Below are 27375 nucleotides of genomic sequence, written 5' to 3'. Positions count from 1 at the left end.
AATGTCCCTAGTTCCCCAACCCAAGACAAAAAGGCAGTTGTGATAAATACATTTATTTCCCCAAGGTCCCTCTGTGCATCTGGCCCCACGTCCAGCAGGGGAGGACACGAGGGGTCAACCAGAGCATGGATGAGATTTAGGGCTCATGGTAGGACTAGGGGGGAGGTTCGGAATGACTCTCCCCTGGGAGTCAGGCCAGGGGTGCCGGAAGAGGGGGGTCTCAGTAGACCACCTCATACACGGTGGCCTTCTTGTCCCCAGAGCCTGTCACGATGTACTTGTTGTTCCCGGAGATGTCACAGCTGAGCACGGAGGAGGACTCCTTGGACTGTGGACGGGTGGGGGCGGGGGAGGGGAGAGTGAGGCATGGCCAAGGCCAGCACGGCCTGGCTCATGCTTCTGGCCACCTGCACGTTCAGAGGGAAGATGCAAGGAAACTGGGGCAGCGCCTGTTCCAAAGGGTGAGCTATGGTCAAGGCTGGAGCTGAGACAGGACTCGGGGGCCCAACATGGGGAGCCTAGCCGTGAGGAGGGAAGGAGGGTAACAGTTCTTCCAGAGAACAGTGATGATGCTCCCAGGAAGAGCAGGACCTCAGTTCCCTAGAGCAGGAGAACCACCATCTCCTGGGAAGCTCAGAGAGGGTGTGTATCAGACATGAGGTCACATAGCACAGAAGAGAGCTAAGGCTTAAAGCAGGATGATCTACACCAGTGCTCTGCAAACTTTTTCTTTTTTTAGGCCACGCAGCTTGAGGGATCTTAGTTCCCGACCAGGGATTGAACCCAAGCTCAATCCCTGTGCTCTGTGAGAGCACAGAGTTGTAACCACTGGACCACCAGGGAATTCCCTCAGCAAACTACTTCTGAAAAGGGCCCAATGGTAAATTTTCAGGCTTTGACCTGAAAGCTCATTTAAGTCCAGTGAGCTCTGGCTGGTAAGTGCAAGGACCAAATCAGTCAGTGTTACATCATCTACTATTTTTTTTCCCCACAACCCTTTAAAAAATGTAAAAACCGTTCCTCATCGAGCAGGATGGCTCTAAGAAAGACGCCAGAACAAGTGTTGTGGAGGATGGAGAGAAATCGGAACCCTTCCATATTGCCAGTGGGAATGAAAAATTTGGGAAAGAGTCTGGCAGTTCCTCCAAAGATTTAACAACTCTCAGCAATTCCATTCCAAGATATCTGCCCAGGAGAAATGCAAACAGGCATGCACAGGAGAACGTACATGAATGTTCACAGCAGCACAATTCACAGCAGCCCAGAAGTGGAAACAACCCTAGTAGCCATCAACAGGTGATGGATAAACACAGTATGGTCCATCCACACAGTAGAATATTAGTCTATATATTAACCTCCTGGAAGGAGGTTCTGACACCTGCTACATCATGGATGGACCTTGGGGACGTGATGCTCAGTGAGAGAAGCAAGACACAGAAGAATAAATTTTGTGTGATCCCACTCATATGAGTCATCAAATCCACAGAGACAGGAAGTAGATGGTGGGGCCAGGGGATGGGAAGTCAGTGTCTCATCAGGACAGAGTTTCGGTATGGGAAGATGAGAAAGTTCTGGAGATGATAGTAGGGATGGTTGCAGGACAGTGTGAATGTTAATGCTACTGAGCTGTGCATTTAAAAATGGTTAAGATGGTGAATTTTATATGGATTTATCACAACTAATAACACAGTTTGTGCACAGATGTGGCCTTCAGGCTGACCACCTGCTTTAGTAGCTCCAGGCTGGTGAGGACGCTCCCCTGTTCAACCCCCACCCCTCTCTGGGTCCTGGGGCACCTGGTGTCCTGCATTGGGGGTTGGGGGGCAGAGACCTCAGACATGAAGTACCTGGAAGATGCTGGCCCCGTACGGCGTCCTCCAGGCATTAAGCAGGTTGTCCTTCCCCGTGCTCACGAACCACCGCCCTGGGGGGAGGAGGGGGAGGAGTTCAGGAGGGTGGTGGACTGGAGGAAGCCAGGGCTGGGGGTGGCGGACAGAGATAGGGTAACCTGGTCTGACCTCTCCCCTCCCTTTCCTGCACCTCTGCCCTCCCTTGGCAGACAGGAAGCCCCTTTGCTGAGGCTCCAGCCTTCCCCCTGGGTTCCAGATGGTGAACCCAAGGTCCCAAAGAGCTCCAACTGACCTTCAAGAAGGGGGAGCCCCAAGAGAGGGTGGCCAGATAAAAATAGGGTGCCCAGGGAGTTCCCTACTTGTCCAGTGGTTAGAACTCTGTGCTTTCACTGCTGAGGGACCAGGTTCAATCCCTGCTCGGTGAACTAAAATCCCAAAAGCTGTGTGGCATGGCCAAAATGGGGGGAAAGAAGCAAAACAAAAAGGAAAAACCAGGGTGCTCAGTTTCATTTGAACCTAAGATCAACCACGGATAATCTTTAGTACAGGTGGGTCCCAAATAGTTATCTGTTTTTTAACAAATATTTATTTGGCTGTGCCAGGTCTTAGTTAGGGCATGTGGGATCTAGTTCCCTGACCAGGGATCGAACCCAGGCTCCCTGCATTGGAAGCCACTGGGCCACCAGGAAAGTCCCTCTGTGTGTTTGTTTTTTTTAAGTATATGTAAGTTCCATGAAATACTTAGGATATATCAATACTGAAAATAACAAAAAATTTAGTGTAAGTAATATCCCATGCAATATTTGAGATCTATCTGCACTAAAATAGTATAAATCATATCCCATGCATTTTGGGGACATACTTATGCTAATAAATTGTATGCTGTTTAGTGTACAAGTATATCCCACAAGGTTCTTGAGACATGCTAGCAAATTCTTTGTCCTTTACAGCAGCGGTCCCCAACCTTTTTGGCACCAGAGACCGGTTTCGTGGAAGACAATTTTTCCATGGGGAAGGAGATAAGAGGGGGTGGCTTCAGGGTGAGTCCAGCACATGACGTTTATTGTGTACTTTATTCCTATTATTATTACATCAGCTCTACCTTAGATCATCAGGCAATAGATCCCAGAGGCTTGGGACCTCTGGTTAGAGTATGTCCCATGCAATACTTGGGACATACTTCTATTAAGGAGTGATGTGTTGTTTATCTAAGATTCAAATGTAATCAGGCATCCTCTTTTTCTGTTGTGGGTTTTTGTTGTTGTTGGGTTTTGACAACCCTGCCCCAGCACCCCAGCTCCTTGAGGCCCCGCCCAAGCCCCAGAGACGCACCACAGGAGGCAAACTTGAGGGACAGCACGCAGCTCTCGTGGAGATGCAGCTGGTATTTCTCGGGCTTCCGGACATGTAGTAGCTCCACACTACTGCTCTCCATGCCAACGGCCAGCCAGTCCTGGTTAGGGCAGTGGCCCAGGGAAAAAATCTAGGGGTGAAGAGAGGAGACAAAAAAACCCCTTGGCATGTGGTGGGGGGATGCCCAGAGCTGGGGGTCCTGGGGAGGAGGGGAGCAGTCCAACGTTCTGCTGCTGCAGCTCCTGCATGGAGAGGCAGCTGGCCCTGGGCCTGGAGTGGAGCGCAGCAGGCAACTGCGTGTCGAATCATTAATATTAATCAGAATTACACGGAGCCCCGGGGCCTCACATCCATTATCTTCTCTGAACGCACAACAGCTCTGGGAGGGAAGGAGGGAAGTAGGGAGGGGGTGAAGCCAGGGAGGACCGCAGCTCCCCTTGAACAGATGGTGGAAGGGAAGCTGAGGCCACGTCCAGCTCAAGGTCACAGAGCAAGTCCGAGAAAGACCAGGCCTCCTGACTCCCAGCCTGGAACGTTCCCCACTTGCCAACACCTCTTTTTACTTTGATTTGAAAGGATGCAGTGGCCTCGTCAGTCTGTGCGCCACGTCAAGCACAGCACAGAGAGCACTAAGGCCCTCTTCAATCCTAAGCCTTTCTAAGTCTTCCTGATAAATGAGACATATGTGGAAAGAACCATACATTCACAGCAGAGAGAAGAGTAGAAGGTTTTGCGTGTTCCCAGCCATATAGAAGCATCCCTGTATAAAGAAGAGGGTGGGCTGGCGGGATGGGAGATATTCACCATGGGATCACCAGATATGAAGCCACCTATCTAAGTGTTGGGGACGGGGGATGGACAACTGTATCCACCTGCACTCCTGATGTCCCTGTCAAAGGAAGCTTCAAGCTAAAGAGAAGAGAAGGTAAAATGAGTTTGGAAGCTAGTTCCCAGCAGGCTTCAAGGAGGAGGCAAATTGAAGATGGGTTTTGAAGGATGGGTAGGAGTTTACCCAGTTGGAGGAAGGAAGGGAAAGGCATGTCAGTCAGAGGGAACAATAAGTGGGAAGATCTAGAGGGGTTACAGGGCATGGTGTGTGTAAGACTAGAGCACAGAGGCCTTAAAAAAACATGCCAAGGAGCTCACAACCTGCCCGCAAAGCAGCAGGAGACAGGATCTGGGTCCAAGGTACCTGAAGACCTGTCCTTGACTATTTGCTCAGCCCTGGGGAGCCCCATGATTCTGTCCATCCCCTTTACTACATCCTTCAGTCTTGATTTTCAGAGCACCCCCAACAGAGACCGCTCTGTGTCCAGCTCCTACATCAGCTTCCATCTATCCCCTGGGGTCAGCAGCTCCTCCGTGATGAGTCCTGGGGTGGGGGTAGGTCAGGAGCTCTCAGGAGGGTCAAGAGGTTGAAGGCTGGAAGGAGAAACCAGCTATACAGAAGACAAAGGAACAGGGGAATGGCTTGGCAAGATCATCTGGGAAAATGATCTGAGGGTCTTAGTAGCCTCACAGCTTAATATGAATCATCTCCTTTGTGTTTCCCTGTGTCTGTCTTTGAAGGACTGATTAAAGAGGAATGACTGGATGTGTCTCAAGGACAAGAAAGGTGGACACAGAGAGTAGGTGTTTGGTCCTGTCTGGCATCTGGGTGCCTCAGGGGGGGAGGAAGGGAGGCTGGATTCCTGGAGCTTGTGTCTCACTTCTGCCAGACCCCATGTGGCACCTGGGAGCTGAAGTCATGCTGCTGCAGCTGGCGGCCCTCCCGCAGGTCCCAGCAGCGCACGGTGTTGTCCAGGCCCCCTGTCCAGAGCCGAGTGCCATAATCCGAAATGTCGATGCAGCTGGCCCCATCAGTGTGGCCCTGGAACTGCCTGGAGAAAGGAGGGCCCAGGTGTCAACCCTGGAGGTGGTGCTGCTTTAGCGTCTTCCCAGGCAGCACCAACAGAAGAGGGCAGGAGCTTGCCCGAGGTCACAGGGCACCGGCCACCCACCTGACCATGGTCTGGTTCTGCAGGTCCCAGACCACGATGTTGCCATCGCTGCAGCAGGAGAAGCAGACCTTGGCGTCAGGACTGACGGCCAGGGCATAGCAGGCGGGCGCTGAGGAGGTCAGTTCTGCCTTGATGCGAGGAGTGGGTGCCGCCAGGTCCCAGATGGACAAGGTGCTGGCTTCACCGCCCACAATCAGACTCCGGCCGTCAGGCAGCAACTTGCAGGAACGAATGTAGTTGTCCCGGTTCTGGGAGGGGAGAGAAGCGAGGACAGTGGGTGGGACCTCCAGCCAAGCCTACAGGAGCCCAGCTGAAGAAATCATCCCACTGGCCTATAAGCTCTGCCCCTGGTTGGCCCTTGAATTCCACCCTATTGGCACATAAACCCCATACCTGTTGGGCTATAAATCGTGTCCTGTTGGCCTATAATCTCCACCTGTCGGTGCCCTAAGAGCTCTTCCCCTGGTTGGCCTATAAACTCCACCCATTGGCCTATAGCCCCACCCCTAGGTGGCCTATAAGCCCTGCCCCTCTGGCCTGCAAGATCCCCCTCCCTTGTCTGCAGGCCCCGCCCCACCCTCACCAGGCAGTCCAGCTGGGCCACTGGCATCTTGGCACCGGGCTGGCCCACATCCCACACCTTCACGCAGCCCTTGCCACCCGTGTACACGTGCTGTGTGGAGCCGCTGATGGTGACTGCGCAGACCACCTCGCCGTGCGCCAGCGTGTGCAGCTGCCGCGCGTGCCGCGGGATGCCCGCGCCCACCAGTGCATCAGAAGGGAAGGGCACCGGCTGCATCTGCCCGTCCGCAGACACGTGGAAGGAGTAGGCCCTGGACGGGAGGTGGGGCATGATGCACAAGGAGCCGGGACCCTCCTTACCCTCACCCCCCAGGGCAGGGAGGGGTCTTCCCCTGCCTGTGCCCGCATGTGTTTAGGGACAGGGCCCCAGGATCAAAGGTGATGTGGCACGGTCAGCGGGATACAAAAGAGGAAGTGGTCCGGCTGTGGCCTGGCGCGTGGGAAGCAAGCACTTAGTACATGTCGGTGAAACAGAAGATCCAGGAAGATGCCTTGTGAGTTCCAGACAACGCAGTCCAATAGCAGCCACACGGGGCCAGTTACATTTAAAGAAATGTAAAATTTCAGTTCCTCAGTTGCAGTGACCACATTTGAAGTGCTCAATAGCCACAGATGCCGGATGGCTCTCAGACTGGACAGCCCTAAGTATAGAATGTTCTCCTCATGGCGAAAAGTTCTACAATCTTGGGGCAGGCTAATTCTCTGGGGTGGGATGCATTATTGGGTATGGAGCAGCATCCTTGGGTCCCACACTTCTAGGGGCTAGAAGCATTGGGGTGTGACAACCAAACATATCACCAGACTTCACCAAATGTCCTGGGGGAGGGGCAGCACAAAATCTACACCCTGCTGATAACCCCTGGTCTAGATCTTGCTTATTACATATCTCTTTATCCAGGCAGCAACTCTGGGAGCCCCAATTATCTTACAGAAGAGACTTTTGCAACAGGCAGAGGGAGAGCCCAACCCCCACCCCACAATATAAGCACTTCAGAGGAGGCAGGGAGTGCCACCCTGGTACTCACGGCTTTCCCCCAGGGATTGTGGGGAGGGAGGAAGAGATGGACGACCCTCGGAGATGTGGGTGAGACTCAAATGCCATCTGCCAAAACACCAATGGGGGTGTCACGGGGAGGGTGACTAAAACCCATGTCTGCCTCTCCCATGCTCACTTGCCACATCCCTCTCTGTTTATCAGAGGACCCCCTCCCCACCAATTTGTTTATCAGCCCCTCCCAAGAAAGGGGAGGTGCCCTCTTCTCTACCTATCCTACAGATGGGAAAGTGGAGGCTTTCACATGAGGGAACCCCAAGGTCTCTAGCTGAAGAATCCTAGCACCCCAGAGTTGGAGGGATCCTGATGAATCTCCTGTCCAATGCTCAGAACAGGGGTCAGCAAACCACGGCCCCCTGCTTGTATTTGTAAATAAAGTTTTATTGGCACACAGCCATACCCATTCCTGTATATATTGTCTATGATGGTTTTGAGCTATGAAAGCAGAGTCAAGTAGTTGCGATAGGAACCAACTGGTCTGCCAAGCCAAAAATGCTCATTATCTGGCCCTTTACAGAAAACATTGCTGACCTCTGTTCTACAATGTCACTTGCAAGTGCCCATCCAGCCTCTGGCCTGGGATAACTCCAGTGACAGACATTTTATTCCCTCTGGAGGCATCTACACCCACTTCAGGATGGCTCACTCTAGCCAGGATTCATCCCAGTACTGGGGCCCATGCAGACTTAGTCTCTTCCCCTTGCTGCAGCTTGGGGGTCTCATGCCTCTCCTTTAGCTCCTCCTCATGGATATCACTTCCGTCCTCTCCCTGGGCTAGTCCTTTCTCTGCAAGCTACCAGAATCGTCGAAGTCCCGCAAAAATCAGGGCAAACTACTGTACACCATCTGCCAGAAGGCTGAAGGGGACCCTCACATTCCATGTCTGGGGTTTTATTTCTCTTAATGCAGAATGATCACAGTTGTCTTTTCCATAGTCACAGGTGCTTATCTGTACTAAGCTTGTGGGGCTACTGAAACCGTCAGATCATCTTCTCACATGCACTCACCAAGCCAGGACTCCCTTCACTTTCCCCATTCCCTGGTCTTTCCACATGTAACTGGTTTCTCCTCCCAGCCCCCAGACCCTGGGTCCTGCTGACACCTGGCATCTCTCACCCTGAGGACTCACCATGGGGGAGCGTCCGTACACCACAGAGCCGCTGACCTGGGGGGACAGGTGGAGGCTGACGTAGGAGCCAGGCACGGAGAGGTCCCCGTTAAGGGCACTGTGGGAGCCCAGGCTGAAAGATGTGGTGAAGGGACTGGACAGGGTCAGGGGACTCCTCAGGGCTGAGTAAGAAGAGACAAAGACAGGTTTTCAGACACACTGGGCTCAGGTCCAACTGCCTTAGGGGAGCTCCAAGACTCTCATGTTCTAGCACAGCATCCACCATACCCTGTCCTATCTCTAGACACTTAACAGATGCTGTTCACTCTGGCCAACAAGCCTTTCCCTTTCCTTTTTCAGTTGTTGAACTCATACTCATCCTTCAAAACCCAGACTCAATTGTCCAGCAACATCTCAGGAACATTCTCAAACCTCCCCTACTCTACCCCTAATCTCCAACCTTGCCCATCTTGAGTCCCTCCCTCTACCCCAACCCCCATAATAATGATGGGGAAAGTAAGGCTCAGAGAAGTCAGGTTACTTGCCCAAGGTCACACAGCCGGTAAGTGTCCAAAGCTGACCTCAAACCCAAGCATGTGTAACTCCAAAACTCGTCTTTCTAGGGTACTGGAGCCCCCAAGAAAGTTACTTCCCCTGTCTGGGCCTCAGTTGACCTCTGCCGTCATCAAGCCAAGACAATGAAGAAATAAGAGGCCCAGAGTAAGGCAGTGTCTAGCTCAGAGTCATGGAAAGGGCAAGGTAATGCCAGGGCTGTAAGCCAAACCTCCTGCCTCTCCACCCCCATTTTCAAGAACTCCCCAGAAGGGAGCAGGGACTCACCAATACTGTCTGTGGAAGGAGCAGGCTTGGCTGCTAGCTGGCGGAGGTGACTGGCCGAGCTGGGCCCAGGGGTGGATGCATCCTGGGGTGGGGAGGAGTCGCAGGATTTGGAGGCGGGAGTGCTGGCTGGAAGATCGTTCTGGGGGGAAAGGGCAGGACTGAACACCACCAGACACCTGGTACCTTGCAGCCCAAGGACCTGGGCAGAAGGTGAGAGCAGGTACACCTGGGGCAGACCAGGGCTCATGGCAGGTATACACAGACACCTGGGGACAGGCCCCACAGGTGACCCCCTGAGCATGGGACCCATGTGGGCATCCGTGCACATCCGAACGCCAGGTTGACATCTGAGCATCGGCCCTCGGGGTGCACACACAGGAACCCACGCAGTCTTGGGAGAACTGCGCATGTGTGTGATAAGGTATATGATGCAGCTGCAGGGTAAGAAAGGCAGTGAACATTCACACACCTGGGGCAAGCTGGGCCCATGGGGATCACGAGAGAAGGCAGTACACAGACTTAGAGGGTGTCACATCCTTTAGAGCAGAGGACCAAACTCTAGGATGGGCTCTGCAAGCAGGAGACCACAGCGTGCTCCCAAGGCAAGACCCTAGTACTGCTGGGCGCCCACTTGCTCCCCATGAGGAGGGGATGTCCCCCACCACTGTCCCTCCCCATGGGGACCCTGGAAGAGAGAGGACGCTGAACCTCCATGTAGGAACAAGCTCTGTCTCGGCTTTCTGTTCATCGCTTTCTTTGCCTTTCAAGAAACTTCACATCCTCATCTTGTGTGGGCTGCACCCTATTTTTCCTTCACAGGATCACACGTTTTGTGACAACCACATTCACACACCCATGGCAGGGAGTAGTTGGGGCCAACATGGGGACAGGGGGGCCTTCTGGGGGCTTCTCCATTAAAATAGTACTGCCCCTCCCCCTCTGCATCTCCTTGGCATGGGAGGAGGGCACAGGAGATGCCATGGGAGCCCCAACCTTGGCAGTTGCCATAGCAACCTGCTGGGAGGGGAGGCCTAGAAACCGACACAGTCTCCCTGGTAAGTGCAGGGCAGGGGTCTGGGGAAGAATTGGGGACAGGGACAAACCGAGCTGAATTGAGAATGCCCGGGGGGGGGGTTTGGGGGGGTGCTTTCAGGTGGTCCCCTACACCTGGCATCAAACATCAGGAGAAGCAAGGGGAAAGTTTTTCTGGTATGAGTCATCTTTCCTTACAGTTGGGGCTGGTGTGTGTGTCCCCAAAGCCTTAACACTCCCAGGGCTGGAGTCAGCCTGGCCAGTTGCCAATTCTGTAGTTTCACTCACTGTGTTTATTTTCACTGACTTCCTATCTACTGCTAGAGACACTTGTTTTCCACATAAGATGGTGAGTTACCTTTTAATATTATTTACAAAGTTGCCTTTTCAGATTTATTGAGATTCCATGGAATGAGTCCACTTAGGAAAAATTACCGGGCTAATGCAGAGGTGGATTTTTAGGAGCAAAATAATCGGAAGGGAATGCTGGAGCACACCAGCCTGGCTCATTTCTCTCATCCAACATCTAATGCGGCAGTCTGTTTTCAGGTCCCTGGGATGAATAAAATGAGTTTCAAGGCCCCCTCACTCCTTACCAGGACGAGTTCCTTGGCTCTGGGGAGCGGTGAGCCAAGGCTGGAGGCCAAGGAGGCTGGACTGTCCACGAGGTCCCGACGAGCAGGGATGCAGATAGGTGCCTTTCCACATGGGGTGGTTGCTGGGCTGGGGGGCTCGGAGGGTTGGTCCTGGGTTTGAGGAGGTGACGATGAATGGGGGTGGTGCTGAAGTGGCAGAGGAAGGAGAGCTCCTCTCTATACCCCACCCGTGTCCCACCCTGACCTCTAGAATGGACATCTAGGACCCACCTTGGAAGGATTATGAAACCTCCCTGTGCCTCAGTTGACTCATCTGTACAATGGGTTTAAGGACATAAGCTACACAGAGCAACAACTCTATATGGGCTTGGTTTTGTTTCCCCCCATTGAACAGATGAGGAAAAGTGAGGCCAGGGAAGGGGCGTCACTGCCCTGAAGTCACGCAGAGAACCAGGCCATGAAGCCATTTCTATTGCCCACTTCTGGGGTTCTCTGGGCCTCAGTTTCCCCACCTATGCTATGGATAGGAGGTCAGCCTGGGATGTCCTGGTTTCCCCTACTCTCCCTGGCCCCATAGCACCCCCATCCCAGCCATCCCACAGAGAGGGGAACACCAGGCCCTCACTCCCCCTAGGCCCTCCAACTCCCCCAGATAACCAACTGCCTGCTCTGTGCCCAGATCAGACCTGAGGTCAGAGCAGGAAGAGCCTGGACCCTGACTCACCTCGTCCACCACCAAGTTGTAATCGCTCTTGTCCTCGTCACTCTCCTGGTGGGACATGAGGGGAAGAGAGCTCACCCTGGCCCTACCCCTGCCTCCACACCCCCTTACATCTTCTTGGGAGGGTCTGATTGGGATTCTGGTGCTTGGTTCATTTGTTCAAGTATAAAGGAGGCCAGTGGGGGAAATCTCTCAATGGAGAAGAATGGAGAAGATGAATCTGAGCACCCAAGAGGTGCTGTGTGGCCTCAGTTTACCCTCTGTGCAGTGGAGGGAGAGCCGGAGGCCGGGAGCATCCTTACCTCCTTCCCAGCTCTCGACCCACAGAGGCAATCAACCTCTCAGGCTGGTCGGCCTCACCCTACCCCCGTCTGCCCACGCAAGTCCATGCGTGCCTCCCCCTCTACTCACATAAGGTCCTGACAGATCCTTCTCCTCGGCTCTCTGCTTTCCATTTCCACCCAGGCCGCTGGGCCGCTCCTCTTCCACCACACTTTCCGGGGGTGAGGGAGACACACTCTGCAGAGCCACAGGGGCCAGGCAGGAGAAAGAGTCAGAGCCCTGAGCCCAAGACTGGGTCCTGGCCCAGCCAGAACCAAGGATCCCCATCACTGTTATTAGGATCTGTGGCCCAAGCTTCTCATCTGGAAAAAAGGACCTTCCAAGGGAAGATTCAGTGGTGTTGTGACAATCACAAATGTCCCCAGACATCACCCAAGGGCCCCTGGAGGGCACCTGTGCAAACTGAAATAAGCTCTGAGTGCAAAATGCATTCGGAGCTTGGAGACAGAAAAGATCCCATTAAGACCATTTTATGTTGTGAGTTTGGGTTCTGAGGGAGGCATGAGCCAACCTTGCAGGTCTCTTTGCATGGCGCTGCAATAAACCTTTCTCTGCTCAAAAAAAAAAAGCCTTTTATGTTGATTACAAGTTGAAATATTGTAGATGCATTGTGTTAAATAAAATTTACTGCTGAAATTCATTTCACCTGCTTAACTTTTTTAATGTGGCTACTGGAAAATTCATAGTGATGTTTACAGAAAGTTAAATATGTGATTGAAAATGCATGGAAAAACACACACACACACTCGAGTGCATGTAAAACCATGAAGTGGGAATAAGCCCGGTGGGGTGCACCCATGTCCATTTTCTGACTGTGACATTGTATTTTAGTTCTGAAAGATGTTATCACTGGGTGAGGGGTACAGGGGACCTCCTTGTACATTTCTTTGCAACCTCCTGCACATCTGTAATGATTTCAAAACTAAACAATTTTTAAAAACTACCTACAGGGCTCACATGATATTTCTGTTGCGCAGCACTCTTGTAGATGATAAAAATGGAGAGGATGAGGGATAAATTAATGAGGGAGGAATGGATGGAATGCTACCCGGGCATGTATTCACTTATTCTATTGCAAAAATCGCTAGAGATGGAAAATTTGAAATAAATAAAACTCTAGTCTTATGGGCAGCCCCCTACCCCCTCCCCTCAAAAGGCTACACAGTGTGAAAGCGGGATGTGGTCTCCTTCTGAGGCCCCTAACAGCTCAGAACAAGCAGCTTCAGCCACATGTGAATACAAAGCAAATGTTAGATAAGAGGGCAAGTCCCCCAAGCCCCTCAACTTACCCTGCTAGGGACTCTCTCCACTGGCAGGCGGGGGTGAGGTAAAGAGAGAGAAAGGAAAAGGGTTATATCCCACGGTGCCAGAGTGCTCAGCCGTCCACAGCACATAAAGGTCTATTCCCAGCTCAGAAACTCCCTCCTCCTTCTAACACCCTGGCAAGGAGTGGACTATCCCTTCCCTGCACCATTCAGATAGATGCCCAGAGAGGTTTGTAACTTGCCCAAAGACACACAGCCCATGGGGAACAGAATTGAACCTGCAACTCTGCAGCCCCCTCCATTCCTTCACATTTATTTTTTTTCTAATTTTATTTATTATTTCTTTTAAGGCTGTGCTAGGTTTTCGCTGCTGTATGGGCTACTCTCTAGTTGAGTTAGGTGAGCTTCTCATTGCAGTGGCTTCTCTTGTTGTGGAGCATGGGCTCTAAGGAGTGCAGGCTTCAGTAGTTGTGGCTCCTCGGCTCTAGAGCACAAGTTCAATTATTGTGGCACACAGGCTTAGTTGCTCCACAGCATGTGGGATCCTCCTGGACCGGGGATCGAACCCATGTCTCCTGCATTGGCAGGCAGCTTCTTTACCACTGAGCCACCTGGGAAGTCCCATTCCCTCTCATTTAGATGAGTTTAGTGTTCCTGCTATCCTCTCCCCATGCTCCTAGCCCCTGCCATCAGGGATGTCCACTCACCTCTGGACCCCTCCGCCTCCACACCTGCCCGGTCCTCCTTGGTAACTGCGGCCAGCTGAGCCTGGGCAGCCAGGGCTCCCGACAGGGCCAGCAGCCCCGTGGCACTGCCGCCCACCAGCCCCGCTGGGCGAGGGGTTAGGGGCACAGGGGGGGCGTGGTGGGCCAGCGGCTGGAGCTGCTGCTGCTGGAGAGGAGGGGGGTGGGCCAGGGGCGGGTGGGGGTGGGCCCTGGGAGTCCCCGCTTCCCCTAGCCAGAGAGGCTGTGTCTGGGCAGAGAGGGCATGCCTTGGGGTCTCCAAGGCTACTGGAGCCCAGGGCAGCTAGCTGCCCACCCAGCACCCCCAGCTTCACCACTGAGGGCGGGGCGGGCGCCAGACGACTCACCCCAATGAGGCTGTTCAGCTCCCCGACTGTCACCTGCTTGGCCCGCTCCACGGCCTGCAGGACCTGCTGTTGGTGCTGGAGGTGGGGGTGGGGTCAGGGCCGCTCAGGAGAGCTCCCTTATCTGATCAGAGACCCCACCTCTCAGACAACACCCTCTGGGACCCCCTCTTTTTGTATCAGTCACACCCTGCCGGCATGTGGGATCTTAGCTCCCTGACCAGGAATCCAACCAGCACCCCCTACATTGGGAGCACTGGGCCACCAGGAAAGTACCCGCCCCTCTTCTCTCACTTGCTCTTTCTATTATATTTTCTTTCTCTCCTTTCAAAATCAGGAAACAAACAAAGCACTGCAGTGCAGTTCAAACCAATACTTAGAAAGCGGAGTTTATACATCAGAGTCCCCACCTTTGGCACCACTGATGTCGTGGCTGGGTCACCCTGTATGGGGACTGTCCCGGGCACTGTGGGGTGTGGAGCCCCATCCTTGCCCCCAACACTCACTGGATGTCAGAAACACCCCCAGTAGTGACAACCACAAATGTCCCCACCATCACCCAGTGTCCCCTGGGGACAGAATCACCCCCAGTAAAGAACCACTGTACAAATAAGCAGCCATGGACCAATCACCAGGTCACAAAATACAAACTGGCAGTCTCTAAAGGGCCCCCCATGAACCCCACCCTCATCCCGCCCTCCTTCCTTCCTTCCTCTCCCCCCCTTCACACGGAGATAAAACATCCTCGACTGCACTGTTGGATTCAGAAGCCGTTTGCAGCCACTGAACACTTGAAATGTGGCTGATGCAACTGAGGAACGAGATGCCTCCTTTAATTAATTTGGCAGAAATTTACATATTAATTTAATGTAATATATTATAAAAGAAATAAAAATTAATACAGATGTAAATGGCCACACATAGCTGGTGGCTCCTGTGTTCTCTCTAATGCCACTTTGCACCCAAACTACCCAGGATGGAGATTGGGGCTGTTCCCACTAAGGAGGTGTCAGGATGCTGATGGGGTGTCCTGTATGGGGCACACCTGTGAGGGTGAGTCCAGGCCAGGGGTTGGTATGTTTTGACTGCAAAGGGCCAGAGAGTCAATAATTTTGGTTTGGTAGGCCAGAGGGTCTCTGTGGAAACTCCTCAGCTCTGCCATTTTATGGGGAAAGCTGCCATAGACGATAAGAACATGAATGGGCATCGGCTGTGTGCCAATAAAACTTTATTTACAAAACAAGCAAAGGGCCAGTGATTTAGCCTTCAGGTTGTTGTTTGCTGACTCCTGGTCTAGAAGCATGGAATTCGCTGGGGCACATATGTGTGTCTTAATTCACTCCTTCCCAAAGTCCTTTTACCCTATTTCCTACTGTAGTTCGGCCTCTGTCATGCTGGGCCACCTTGTTCAAACACTATCTCTAAATCTGAGACCAGACAGAACGAATCTCACTCCATCTCAAGAGCCCAGAAACCTTGATGGGGTTTCGATGGGGTCCAAACCAAAAGGAGCATCTTTCCCCTTTTGTGTTCTCCAACACAGTGAGGGCCCCCTGTGTAGACACCTTGTGTCAGAATCTGTCCTCTCATCTATCTGGAGATAGAATGTTCCAGATGGAAGCAGGAATGGGGGTTGCAAAGGTCCCAAAGAGCTTGGGGCATTTGCATAAGGGCTAACTTTATTTTTTAAGTTTCAATGAAGTGCTCACACTCTCTTGCCTTATCTGCCCCTTTCCACATTTTTGTATTATTGTGATTACAAGTACATAAGAGTTACCCATTTAACCATGTTTAAGTGGCATTAAGCATATTCACATTGTCCTGCAACCATTCCCACAATCATCTCCAGAACTTTCTCATCTTCCCAAATGGAAACTCTGTCCCCATGAAATACTGACTCCCCATTCCCTCCCCCAGTCCTTGGCCACACCACCTACTTCCTGTCTCTGTGTATCTGACTCCTCTAGGGACCTCCTGTGAGTGGAATCACATAGTATATGTCCTTTTGTGACTGGCTGGTTTCCATCAGCATAATGTAGGGACTAAGCACCAGGGACAGACTTTTATTAGGTGTTTACTAAACACTAGCATCATCTTCACCACCTTGTATGTAGCCGCTGTTCTAAAGCCACTAGCCCAAGGCCACACAGCCAGGATTTGGACCGAGGCAGCCTGGCTGCAGGCTTGAGCACCAACCAACCCCCTTCCCTCTCAGCCAACACCTGCCTCCATTCCGAAAGTCCCAGCCCAGCCAGTGCCCAGACCCCCTGAATCCTTCTTCCAGTTCCCCTCCCCCACCCCCACGTAGCCCACTCACCTCCTGAGTCAGGAAGGGGATAATCTGAGCACAGATCCCACTGAGGCGCTTCACAATCTCGGCCTGGCAGGAAGCAACGGGGAGGAGGCTTGGAGGGCAGGCTGTCAATCCACAACCTCAACTCCGGGGCACAACAAGCCTTTGCAAAGCTTGGGGTGAGGAGCCTGTCACCCACAGGTGCAAATATGGGACATAGGCTGAGAGTCTGGCAGAGAGGCTGTCCACCTGATGTTCAGTGCAGCCTTGAGCTGGGAGACAGGACGGATATACCACCTGCCAGACCCACTCAACAGAGATCCCCAGAAAGCAGGTGCAGCCGCCCAGTGCAGACTGGGACCTACCTCCGCCCCCCAGGAGCTTTGAGTTCAGCATAAACAGAGGGAGTGGAACCCCCGCCTGGAGTCCCAAGTTCAAGCCCTGGCTAGACCCAGGTCTTTCCCAGGCATGGCCCCTCTCTCGGTTGCCCCTGTGCCCTGGGGCTGCAGTCAGCAGGCCATCCCAGTATACCACACTCAGGAATGTGATGCTATGAGAAGTACATATTTCGGGGGAAAGAATTTGAAAAAGAATAGCTGCATGTATATGTATAGCTGAGTCCCTTTGCTGCATACCTGAAACTAACACAACATTGTTAATCAACTCTAACCCAGTATAAAATAAAAAGTTTAAATATATATATATACACATTTGCTCTTTGCCCTGTTCTTGGCACAGAGCTCCTACAGCCCTAGGGATTTCAGAATAGTAGAGGCGAGAGGAGCATCTTTTTGTCATTCACAATAAGTCCATGTCACCCACACTTGAGTGACACTTAGGGATGGAACTTCTTTCAGTCCTACCCCCAACCCCTGACCTCCAAGGAGGGGAGAGGGGCTGGGAGTGGCAGAGAGCTTCCTGGTGGGTGGATGCATGTTTGTGCTGGGAGGCAGTGCCTGGAGACGGCATAGAAGCTCCAGGCCCTTCTCCATAACCTTGTCCTGTGTATCTCTTCCATCTGGCTGTTTCTAAGTCATATCTTTTATCATAAATGCATAATGTAAGTAAGAGCTTTCCTCAGTTCTGTGAGCCATTTTGGCAAAACATCAGACCAGGGAGTGGGTTATGGGAACTCTGATTTATAGCTGGTGGGTCAGAAGCCCAGGAGGCAGGGGCAGTCCTGTGGGGCCCTAACCCTAACCCTGAACTGCTGGGGTTTACACTGACTCTGGGTAGGTGTGTTAGGGTTGAAGTGAAGCATAGGGACACCCAGCTGGTGTCAGATTTCCAGAACTGTTCTGTGCAGCGAAAACACACACATTTGGTGTCAGAGAGTGGGTTAGAAATAGTGTGGTTTTTACTTGTAGGTTTCATCTGGGACCAGGGCTGGGCAAGGAGTGCCCCATAGAGGCTGAATAGAGGGGAAGCATGTGAGTGGGTGGGGAAGGGGGTTTTCTGTCAGTCTGTGTTTGCCTCTGCCTGAGTTACAGAGATGCTGGATGCATCTTGGTGAGGCTGTCTTCCATCTCATACCAGGAGGGTGGAACCAGGCTCCCAGAGCTGGGATCCTACACCTTGCCTTCCACCCCATAAAGAGGTCTATTTCATGCACCCATGGGACCACACCATGCTGCAGGCAAACAACCCCGCTCCTACCCACACCAGACCCCACAGAACCCACAGAGACCCAGAAAAGCATGCCAAGGCAGGCTCCCTCCAGGCACGCCCAGCTCACCTTCACTTCTTTCCACCCACCAGAAAGACCCTAGGCTCTGTCAATTTATTCTAATATTCTGATGGACAGAACCCAAGATTCCATCAACCTCAGAATCTCCGGGTCCCTCTCATCCTCTTAGAAAACATCTGGGTGCATGGGTAGTTCCATGATAAAATTCTCGCCTCCTCTTTAGAAACCATCAGAAAATCTTGAGGTCAGCCTCAGGATCTGGGGGTTAATCTTGGGCAAATGGAGTCGATTTCAGAACCTTCAGGTATGACTCAGAACCCTGAGATCACTCTCAGACGCAGAAGACAGTCTCAGAATCTTGGATCATTAGCATTAATCTCAGAACCTTCAAAATGGCATCAGAACCTAGGGGTTCCATCTCAGACCCTAAGGATCCATCTCCATATGTCAGACACACTGGGCTGAAAGGGACCTCTAAGACTGTCCATTTGTCCCCTTCTTAGGACAGAAGTCCCTTCCTGGCCTCCCTCACCTGGCTGCTGGCCTCTGCTACAAGGAAGCCTGGCCCCTGTCTACTGCCCACACTCTCCTGGACAAGATCTCCAAAAGCTCATTTTTGAGGCTGAAATCTGGCCCCTGGTCCCCGAGGTTTCAGGATAAGACGTCTGCTCCCTCGGCCTGTGACTGCTGGAGATCTGGGTCCCTCTCACAGCTTCCAGACCCCCCTCCTCCCTACTGGACACCCTTACCCCCAACACACTGTTACCTGCTTATGCATTTCGATGTTGAGCCCGTAGGACATTTCATAGTACTGCAAAGGAAAGGCCATCTGGCAGTGTCCACCGTAGCCATGGATGTCCAACTGCACTGGGTGACTCTGGGTCTTCCAACAGCCCCCAGACTCATGGGAATCACAGCAGGACCCAGAGCCTCCCAGCTCCTTGGGGGCCCAGAGAGGGAGCCCAGAGGAGAAAGCAGGACTCCCCTCCCTCCACTCTCTCCAGGGGGTGGGGTAGATGAGCAGTGCCCAGACCCCAGCCCCTCAGAGATGCCCAGGAGGAGAGGAGGTATCCTCGCTTTATTGTTCCAAGAGCTGGGAGACAGCCTGTAACCCCAAGCAGCCCATTTTACAGATGAGGGAAACTGAGGCCCACAGCCGGCTGGGACATGTCCCAGAGCGGTACTGGAGTTGGGGTTCATTCCCGTCGTGTTTCAACTCACAGACAAGCCATCTTCCCCACTGCCTCCCACCCAATATGATGACCCCCTCACCATGACATAATGTCGCTGCATTTCTGTCTTCTCACTGGCCAACTTCTCACACTCCAGCTTGAGGCTGGGGAGGAGACGGGACATTGGGATTCCATCCTCCTTGCCCCCCAGGAGAGACACCCACGGACCCCTTCTGGGCCAGTTTCCACAGTGATGAGATTGGCTCTCCCCCGCCCCCCAACTCCCACTCCCAGGCCGGCCCCATCCCTTCCCAGGCTCCAAGTGTCCCAGCACTGGACGGGCTGTCCTCTTCACCTACGCTTCTACCTGGAAGCCTTCCTCTGGGCCCTGGGGTCCCTCTGTCCTCCCAGCACGCTGGTGACCCCGCCCCCCTCCCCCAGGCGAGCCCCGTGGGGAGGGGCGCCCCGGTCCCCCACCCCTTACCTGTGGTACTGAGCCTGAAGAAACTGGAATTCTTCTTTGATGCGGTCGCAGATCTCCAAGATCGAGAACTTGAAGGGCTGGCCGGACTGAAGCGGGGTCTTGCGGGGGACGCCCAGGTCTGAGTTCCTGGACGCCCGGCGCCCCCCACCTCCCCGCAGCCCGGGCCCCCACTCACCGGGTGCCTTCCCTGGGGGTACATCCTGCCGATCCGGGAGGCCCCCCGCCACGACTCCGGAGCTTCGCGATCTAGGGGAGCCAGGCGACGGCGGGGTGGGGAAGAGGCTCGGGTAGGGGGGGCTGCCCGAGAAAGAAGGGGCAGCGGCGTGGGGCAGGGGACCTCGGAGTTCCCCCGCCCCCCGAGCGAGCGCGCGGGGTCGCGGGGACCAAGGGGCGCCGAGGCCCCCGCCGGGCGTGGGGTGCGCGACCGGTGCAGAAGGTCGGGCGAGCCGCGGCGGGTTTCGGAGGCGCGGGCGGCGGGCCCCGCGCGGAGCCGCCTCCCTCCGGCGGGGCTCGGCCGGGAGCCGCGGGCAGAGCCGCCTTAAGGTGGCGCCGCCGCCCCCGGCCCGCCCACCTGGCCGGCCCGCCCCGCGCGCCGCGGCCCCGGGACCACCCCCTCCCTTTCACCCGGGACCAGCAGGGAAACTGAGGCTAGCGTCCAGCCCCGCAAACGTCGCCGCTCCCCACTCTCCCGAGGACCCAAGAGAGAAAAACCAATTAAATACCTAGTGACCCACTGTGAGGGTAGCTTGGTGTGGGGAGGGCAGGAGGGGGCCAGAAATGGTCTTTCTGAGGAAGTGGGCTTAGACTTAAGAATGGGGAAAACAGCCTGCCAAGCGCTGGCTGGAGAACCTGCCTGCAGGGGACAGAGTCTAACCTGTAAAAACATCAGAGGAGGGTCCAGCTGGGGGTCAGAGCCAGGCTCCTCCACCCTCACTGGCCCTCATTATTCGGTATTCGCACCTGTAAAATGGCCAAGCCATGGGCTATTTTTCGACTACACACACAGGAACAGCCCCCAGCCTGCCCTGGAACGGAGAAAACTTCCAGAGATAGGAGTTGGGTTCCCATGGCCACACCAGTGGACCTGGCTGTCTCCCCTCTCAGACCATGGGCTCCTAGAAAACAGAGGTCCCACTAAGGACAAACATGAATCTCTGCCATCAGACTGAGATCTCTCTGAGGGTGGAGCTCCATCTCCCATTGCAGACTGCAGATATCCAGTGAGGTGGGAGGTGGGACATTCTTTTTTTCCATCTTGCTCATGAGAAACTTCAGGGTCGTTTGTTAAGTCAATCAACAAACATGTGTGGAGAGCCTAGTGTGTACCAGACACTGCTCCAGGCCCAGGAGTTCAACAGGGAACCAAACAGAGAAAACCCTTGGCCTTGTGTTAATATCTGCACCTGTGTCTGTACGTGAGTGAGCAGAAGGATACAAAAGCCCTATTGAATTTATTGAGCACCTATGACATGCCAGGCTTCCTTCTAGGCACAAGGAATACAGGATGGATGGAGAACAGATTTCTTGCCTTCTCTGAGATCAGTGGATAAAACAAGATCGCAGCTTGGAAATTATGAAATTGCATGTGTGTACAAAGAGGCTTTAGGGGGGCAATTATGGAGATTAGAGGGAATCTACTTATATGGGGTGTCTGAGAGAAACCTCTTGGAGGAGGTTGACACATGAAGGATAAAGATGGGGAGTCATGGGAAGAGAGAGGAAGGGAGATTCTAAGGATAAAGGATAAAGATACGTGTGTGTGTATTGTGAAAATGTTAGTCGCTCAGTCATGTCTGACTCTGCACCCATGGACTGTAGCTCACTGACTCCTCTGTCCATGGAATTCTCCAGGCCAGAATATTGGAGTGGGTTGCCATTCCCTTCTCCAGGGGAATCTTCCTGACCCAGGGATCGAACCCAGGTCTCCCACACTGCAGGCAGATTCTTTACCGTCTGAGCCACCAGGGAAGCTGGGGTATGAGTATTCGATGGTTCCCTATTGCCATCAAGAAAAAACCCAAACTCCTTCCTCTTCCCACAAGGCCCTGCACAAACCCCCTCTCCACCCTCCCTTCCCTGATCCCAACTCACATCACTTTCACCCTCTTTCATTCCCCTCCAGCTACATGGGCTTCTCCTGCTGTTCCTCCAAGACACCAGGTACAATCCTGCCCCAGGGCCTCTGCACTTTCTGCTCCCTTTCCCTGGAATGCTGTTCCCTTGCTTCTCATTATTCAGGTCTCAGCACCAACGTCAACTCCTCTGAAAGGCCCTTCCTGGCCACACATTTAAGCAATATTCACCCACCCACTCCACCCTGTTATTCTCAAACACTGCATTTTGTACTCTCTCTCTTGCTCTCTTGGCCCTATCAGAGTTCATTTTGACATGATTGTGTTTCTTTGTGGGTTGCTCCACGCATTCTTCTCCCTCACTCGGCCATGTTGGGACAGAACCTGTCTTAGTGCCTGCAGAACCTGGCACACAGTAAGCACTCAATAAATGAACAGGCAGGGGGGTGAGAAGAAGAAACACTGGATCCAGCTAAAGGCAGACATCACTGACCACACTCCTGCTGGGGAATTCTAAGAAACAGAGGGTGCCAGCATTCCATGATGCCAAAAGTTCATCATTCCAAGTTTTGGGGCATCTGTACAGTCCTAATTCCAAAACCTTTCCAGGAGGTAGCTTACCTCCCTGGGAAGATAAAAGCTCCCCACTCTGGTCCACTTCTTCATCCTCGACTGCTTCCACCTCCTCAAGTCCAACGGCTCCTTCTTGACCCTCACCTCGGACCTGTGCACAGAGTGGACTTTCCCCTCCCTGCCCCCATGCCCTCCCGACGTGCTGACCCTTGTGTTTCTCTGAGGCTGGTCTCTTTCCTCCTAGCCTAGTCATCTGAATGTCATCTTTGCCCACACCTCTGGCTGCCCAGACTCTGAGACACCATGTTCTCTTAGAGGCTTCAGGCACCACCTTCATGAAGATGGCTCTAAGCTCTGGCTTCACCCCCGGTCCCTACCCTGAGACCCAGCCCTGTGGGTAAAGTCCCCACTAATGGATGTCTCCCAGGCGACTAGATGCAGCAGCTTTCCCCAGACCTCTCCGTCACACTGTCAGACCCTAATCACCTTGATCCTCCAAGATCCTAGAGCATCATCCTAGTCTCTTCTCACCTCTTCACCTACCACTCAACCTTACTTCTCATCCCCACACCCCTTGCCTGCATCAGCCCTTCTTCTTCTCCCATCTGGACCTCAAGCCACCTTCTCACTAGGAGTACCTTTCACTCTTGTCACCTTCTGAGTCTGGCCTGCCCTCACTTAAAGCTACCCCATGGCTCCCTATTGCCCTTGGGACAAAGTCCCAGATCTTCAGGCTAGCATCAGATGTCCTGCACCACCTGGTCTAAGCCAGCTTTACCTCTCTCCATCAGTTGAAACACTCTGCCCAGGCCACACCAGCCAGATTACCTCATCTGTGTTCTTTGCTACTGCTGGGCCTTTGTTTTTGTTATTATCTCTTTCTGGAATCCCCTCCCACTCCTTTTCTGCCTGGAGAAAATCCATTCCTTCAAAGTTCAACCCAAAAGGCACCTCCTCTAGGCAGCTTCTCCAAAAGGCATCTCCCACTACACACATACTGAACATAGACTGTTTAAAATTGGCAGATTCATGTTTATTCTCTAACCACCACCTCATGGGGAAGATGTTGGAGTCTTGGCGAGGGCCAGCCCCAGGCCTTGCTTGGGAGGTTCCAAGGGTCAGGGGGTATGAGACAGAGCTGAGGACACCCTGCAAGTCCACGTGAGCAGTGCCAGGACAAAGGGAGTGCTCTGAGAAGGAACCCAGAGGAGGAACAGGAGCTTTGCCTGGTGAGTACAGAGAAGGCTTCCTGGAGGAGGGGACCTTTACCCATCAGTCTTCAGATCCCTCAGCTAGGCACACTCCACATGGGAGGGTAAATACAGATTTGTGGATTGCCTGAGAAGCCACAAAACCACACACACACACACACACACACACACACACACACACACACACACGCTACAAGTCAGTGTGTATACTTTGCCAGGAAGGAGGAGATGGTTTGTTCTGAGCAGAAGCAACCCCAGCTTTGGGAGCAGCTTTGAGAGTTTGGGGAGGCTCAGCAGAGAGCAGTCAGTGAGATGGGTGGAGAAGATGGAGAGGGGAGTACCCCTAGGCGGCCGATTACTTGATAACTCGCTGAAATGCCACATCCGGCCAGACAGGGAGGCAGGGAAAGAACTGCCAGGCGTGAGTTACAGCTTGGGCAATCTAGCACAACCTTCTCATTTCACTAGAAAGGCTTTCCCCAGCTAACTCATTTGCCATCCAGGGCTTCACGCCCCACCCCTCTGGGTCTCAGTTTCCCCATCTACAAAACCCTGGGAGAAGGGCAACGTTGGGGAAAGGGACTTAGCTTTTGACCTCTTCCCTCCCACTGCACAGAAAGACTCAGCCCCAGTTCCTGGCTGGGTTTTTATGATGTGGATGTGGTGGGTTTTTTTTTTAAAGGAAAAAGCTGAGAAGCAGCACTGGGACCCGGTATTGCTCAGACCACCTTAAATCAGCCTCGCCGCCCCAGCTACTGTGGAAATTCCTTTCTCTGCGGTGGTTGGCTGGGTGCGCCAGCCAATCCGCCTGCGGCGCTCCCACATGGGTCCGTGACGTCACAATGGGAAATGACCAATGGGGATCAGGAATCTGGCAACCAATGGCAGAAAGCGCTAGGATTAGCTGGGCCAATCGGAAGGCGGCAAGGCGCTCTCAGCAGGGTATGGAGAGTGTGGCTCTCCTCCCTGAGAGAAGCCTGAGGTCCTCATGGACGCTTGATTCCGCCCGGGTTGGGCTTTCCGGGGGTACTCCAGCTCGGTTATATCCAAAAGACAGGGAGAAGCGAGCCACCTCCTAAGCCTGGCTGGTCTTCCCTTAAAAACAAGAGTTCCGTAGTCCAACATACTACCGTGCAAAACCTGGCCAGCTGGCTGGGCCGACTAGCGCCTTTCGCCCTATTTCACAGATGGGTAAACTGAGGTAGAGACGTCAAGTCACTCCAGACGCCCAGGGAAGAACTGAGACTCTCACCTGAGCCCGGAGTCTCCCAGCACGGTTCAGTTTCTCCCATCAGGTCGGATGAGAAGGGATGGGCCCAGGTGTAGGCGAAGGGAGAGTGTTGCTGGTCACCATGACTCAGTTTCCCCGGGCGCGAACGGGAGAGGAGATGGGAGCAGGGTTTCTCAGAAAAACTACGAGCCCCAGAAACTCCCGCGCGGCGCCCGCCCGGGCTGTCAATCAAAGTAACGTGGGTCCCTCTCCGGACCGCGCTCCCCCGCCCGCCGCCTCTCTCTTGCCAGCTCCTGCTCCCTCCCCGCCGGCTCCGGGCCCGGCGCGGTATAATTACAGCCCATTGATCCGACCCGGGCCGGGAAAGCGGCTCCCTCGGGGAGGCCAAGCCTTTGGCTTCCGACTTCGCCAACCTCTGCCTACCGCCCCCCTAGCCGAGCTGCTGGGCCACCAGCCAGGCCTGTGCCCTCCCGCTGGCCAGGGCTTTCGGGTGACCTCTGAGCCTCCGTTCCCGCCACGGTTGGCTGTGAGCCCCCCTCAGAAAAATTACACACGTTTCCTTCCACCCATGAACACGGGGAGCCCTCCTGCCCTGTTCTAGCGCCCTCTACCTCCTCATGTGACCTAGGGACACTTGAGCGCATCTCTCCGGGCCAGTCTTCTCACCTGTACAGTGAGACGGTTGCACAAGATTTATTCATGAAACCAATGCTTTCTGCTGCTCCCAAGCTTGCAGCCAGAGCTAAGCCATGCAGGAGGGGTTCCCAAGTTTGGGGAAGTGGGAGGAGACCAAGCACAAGACTCAGCCCCCTGAGAGTGGCCAGAGCTGAGGAGAAAGGAGGGCCTGGGGTGGAGATAGGGGTGAAGGCAGAGCCAGGAGTGAGGTGCCTACATGGAAAGTTGGAAAGGCATGCTAGGTGTCTGGTGGGGTGTTTAAGCTGAGGTTCTTCAGGGTGCATAGGAGTTGCCTCATTTGAACTGTGCCTTTTATATAACCCTAACCCAACATGGAAGAGGAAAGATGGGGCAACTTTAAACCCTGCCCTGGGATTGAGGAGCCTTGAGGTCTGACCTCTTGCCTTACTGAGTGGACCTCTGAACATTCGCTGGCTGTGAAGCTGAAGCGGGGAGTGAACACAGCATGGGTATAATATCACTCTGCCTACTTTCACAAGGGTCTGTAAAATCCCATTAGGCTCTGGTTAATGGGGGACAGGGGAGACAGCAGCCAGTGGCTGGAGGCACTGGGGTTGGCTGAGGGCTCCAAACTCCAGCCTCCCCTTGGGCAAGAACTGGACTGCAAAGGGGAAAAAAAACAAAGGACTTTTGGGAGTCCAGGATGGACCTGGGCTCAGTGGGTATTCTCATCTGGAAAAGGAGATTGATAATAGAATCTTCAAATAAGTTCAAGCCTATAAAGTACTTAAAATGCTTCATAGTAGGGACTCCTGTGGTGGTCCAGTGGCTAAGACTCCAGGCTCCCAATGCAGGGGGCCTGGGTTTGATCCCTGTTCAGGGAACTAGATCCCATGTGCTGCAACTAAAGATCCCACATGCTGCAACTAACACCTGGCACAGCCAAATAAATAAATAAATATTTTTAAATTCATAGTAAACGCTCTTAACAGGGTAGCCATTTACACTTCCTTTATGCCCCAAATGGCCCTTCTCCACCCAGCCTCACTTCACACCCAACAGCTGGGCTATACACTCACTTTTCACTTTTCCCACATCTTTGATCACCCATGAAAATGTGAATCCAATCTCATCCTTCCCTCTGCTCAAGAATCTTCCATAGCTCCCCATCACCCTCAGAATAAAATCCAAACTCCCCACCTCTGTTTACAAGATCTGACCCCCATCACTTTCCTCCTCTCCTCATCACTCACTCCCCCCCAGGCCTCCTCCCTGTTCCTCCAACACCACGGGCATGATGATCCTGCCTCAGGGCCTTTGCACAAGCTGTTTCTTTTGCCTGGACCATGACTGGCTCAAGCTTAGATCAAACATCACCACAGAGGGAGGCCTGGCCTGGCCACCCTGGCTCTAGCTGGCCCCAAGCTCCCTACCTGGTCAGCTTTTCTCATTTTATTTCCTTTGGAAGCCTAGTCACTCTCTGAACATTTACAATTTCTTTTTTTTTTTTTTTTTTAATTTTTGGCCATCTCTCTTGGCATGTGGGATCTCAGTTCCCCAGCCAGGGATCGAACCCATGCCCCCTGCAGTGGAAGCATGGAGTCTTAACCTCTGCACTGCCAGAGAAGTCCTGAATGCTCACAATTTATTTGCTTAATGTTTACGGTCTGTCCAGACCCAACCACACCCGTTCCACATGTGTTGGGAAGCTTAGGGGTAGAGCCTCTCCCAGGTCATTTGACATGTGAGGCAGAGTCCCAGAGCCCCTGCCAACCTATCCAGTGCTAACCCTGACAGTAAGGCACCTCTGCAACCTGAAGGTCTGGGTTCAAATCCTACCCTGGAAACTGTGCTCCTATGACGCTGTAAAATGGGGATAATGCCAGATATTTTCTCATCGGTGTCGCAGAATCAAAGTTTGACAGATGAAACAGCTTCAGCTATTATGATGATGTCAGGATGTGCAACTGGGGCAAACAGGGTTGGAGCTCACACTCAAAAGGTATCCCCCTTTTTTGGGGCCAAACCTCAGGGCATGTGAAACTTCCCTGGCTAGGGACCAAACCCGTGGCCCCTGCAGTGGAAGTGGAGTCTTAACCATTGGACCACCAGTGAAGCCCAAAGCATCCCCTATTTTTAAAACCCTGGGGTTTCCTGGTCAATGTATCTATCCTAGACCCCACATC

General features: G+C 53.4%; 1 protein-coding gene across 21 annotated transcripts; it reads right to left on the bottom strand.

Annotated features, from left to right (window-relative positions):
* Positions 1–37: 37 nt before the first annotated feature.
* On the bottom strand, positions 38–24768 carry TLE2 (TLE family member 2, transcriptional corepressor). Of its 21 annotated transcripts, XM_081499870.1 has the most exons (22): positions 22890–22987; positions 22160–22262; positions 19642–19712; positions 19467–19564; positions 19083–19146; positions 18577–18621; positions 16148–16210; positions 13834–13908; positions 13451–13631; positions 12768–12787; positions 11548–11655; positions 11140–11184; positions 10416–10565; positions 8788–8926; positions 7969–8129; positions 6811–6887; positions 5787–6036; positions 5204–5451; positions 4936–5083; positions 3183–3333; positions 1848–1924; positions 38–328 (listed from the first exon to the last, which is right to left on the bottom strand). In XM_081499870.1, exons 3-22 carry the CDS (start codon positions 19663–19665, stop codon positions 221–223), a joined length of 2232 nt encoding a protein of 743 aa, XP_081355996.1. In that variant the 5' UTR covers positions 19666–19712; positions 22160–22262; positions 22890–22987; the 3' UTR covers positions 38–220. The 21 variants fall into 21 exon arrangements, with proteins under 21 accessions (XP_081355996.1, XP_081355983.1, XP_081355984.1 ...); XM_081499857.1 differs by lacking the exons at positions 22160–22262; positions 22890–22987 and adding an exon at positions 24575–24768 and having other exon boundaries at positions 13451–13634; XM_081499858.1 differs by lacking the exons at positions 22160–22262; positions 22890–22987 and adding an exon at positions 24575–24768.
* Between the last annotated feature and the right edge of the window lie 2607 nt (positions 24769–27375).

The sequence above is a fragment of the Giraffa tippelskirchi genome, chromosome 6 (assembly GCF_054371585.1).
Source record: "Giraffa tippelskirchi isolate mGirTip1 chromosome 6, T2T-mGirTip1v1.2.pri, whole genome shotgun sequence".
NCBI classification, from domain to species: Eukaryota; Metazoa; Chordata; class Mammalia; order Artiodactyla; family Giraffidae; genus Giraffa; species Giraffa tippelskirchi.
Note: the sequence above shows the minus strand (reverse complement) of the source record. Positions and strands in the feature narration are given on the sequence as shown.

Excerpts from the sequence above, each read along its gene's own strand:
- TLE2 (XM_081499855.1), bottom strand. The coding sequence starts at position 19,665 with ATGTACCCCCAGGGAAGGCACCCG. Across the intron at positions 16,211-18,576 it reads ACATCGAAATGCATAAGCAG|GCCGAGATTGTGAAGCGCCT; the intron begins GTAACAGTGTGT and ends GCTTCCTGCCAG. Across the intron at positions 11,656-13,424 it reads GGACATCCCTGATGGCAGGG|AGTGTGTCTCCCTCACCCCC; the intron begins GCTAGGAGCATG and ends GTGGCTCTGCAG.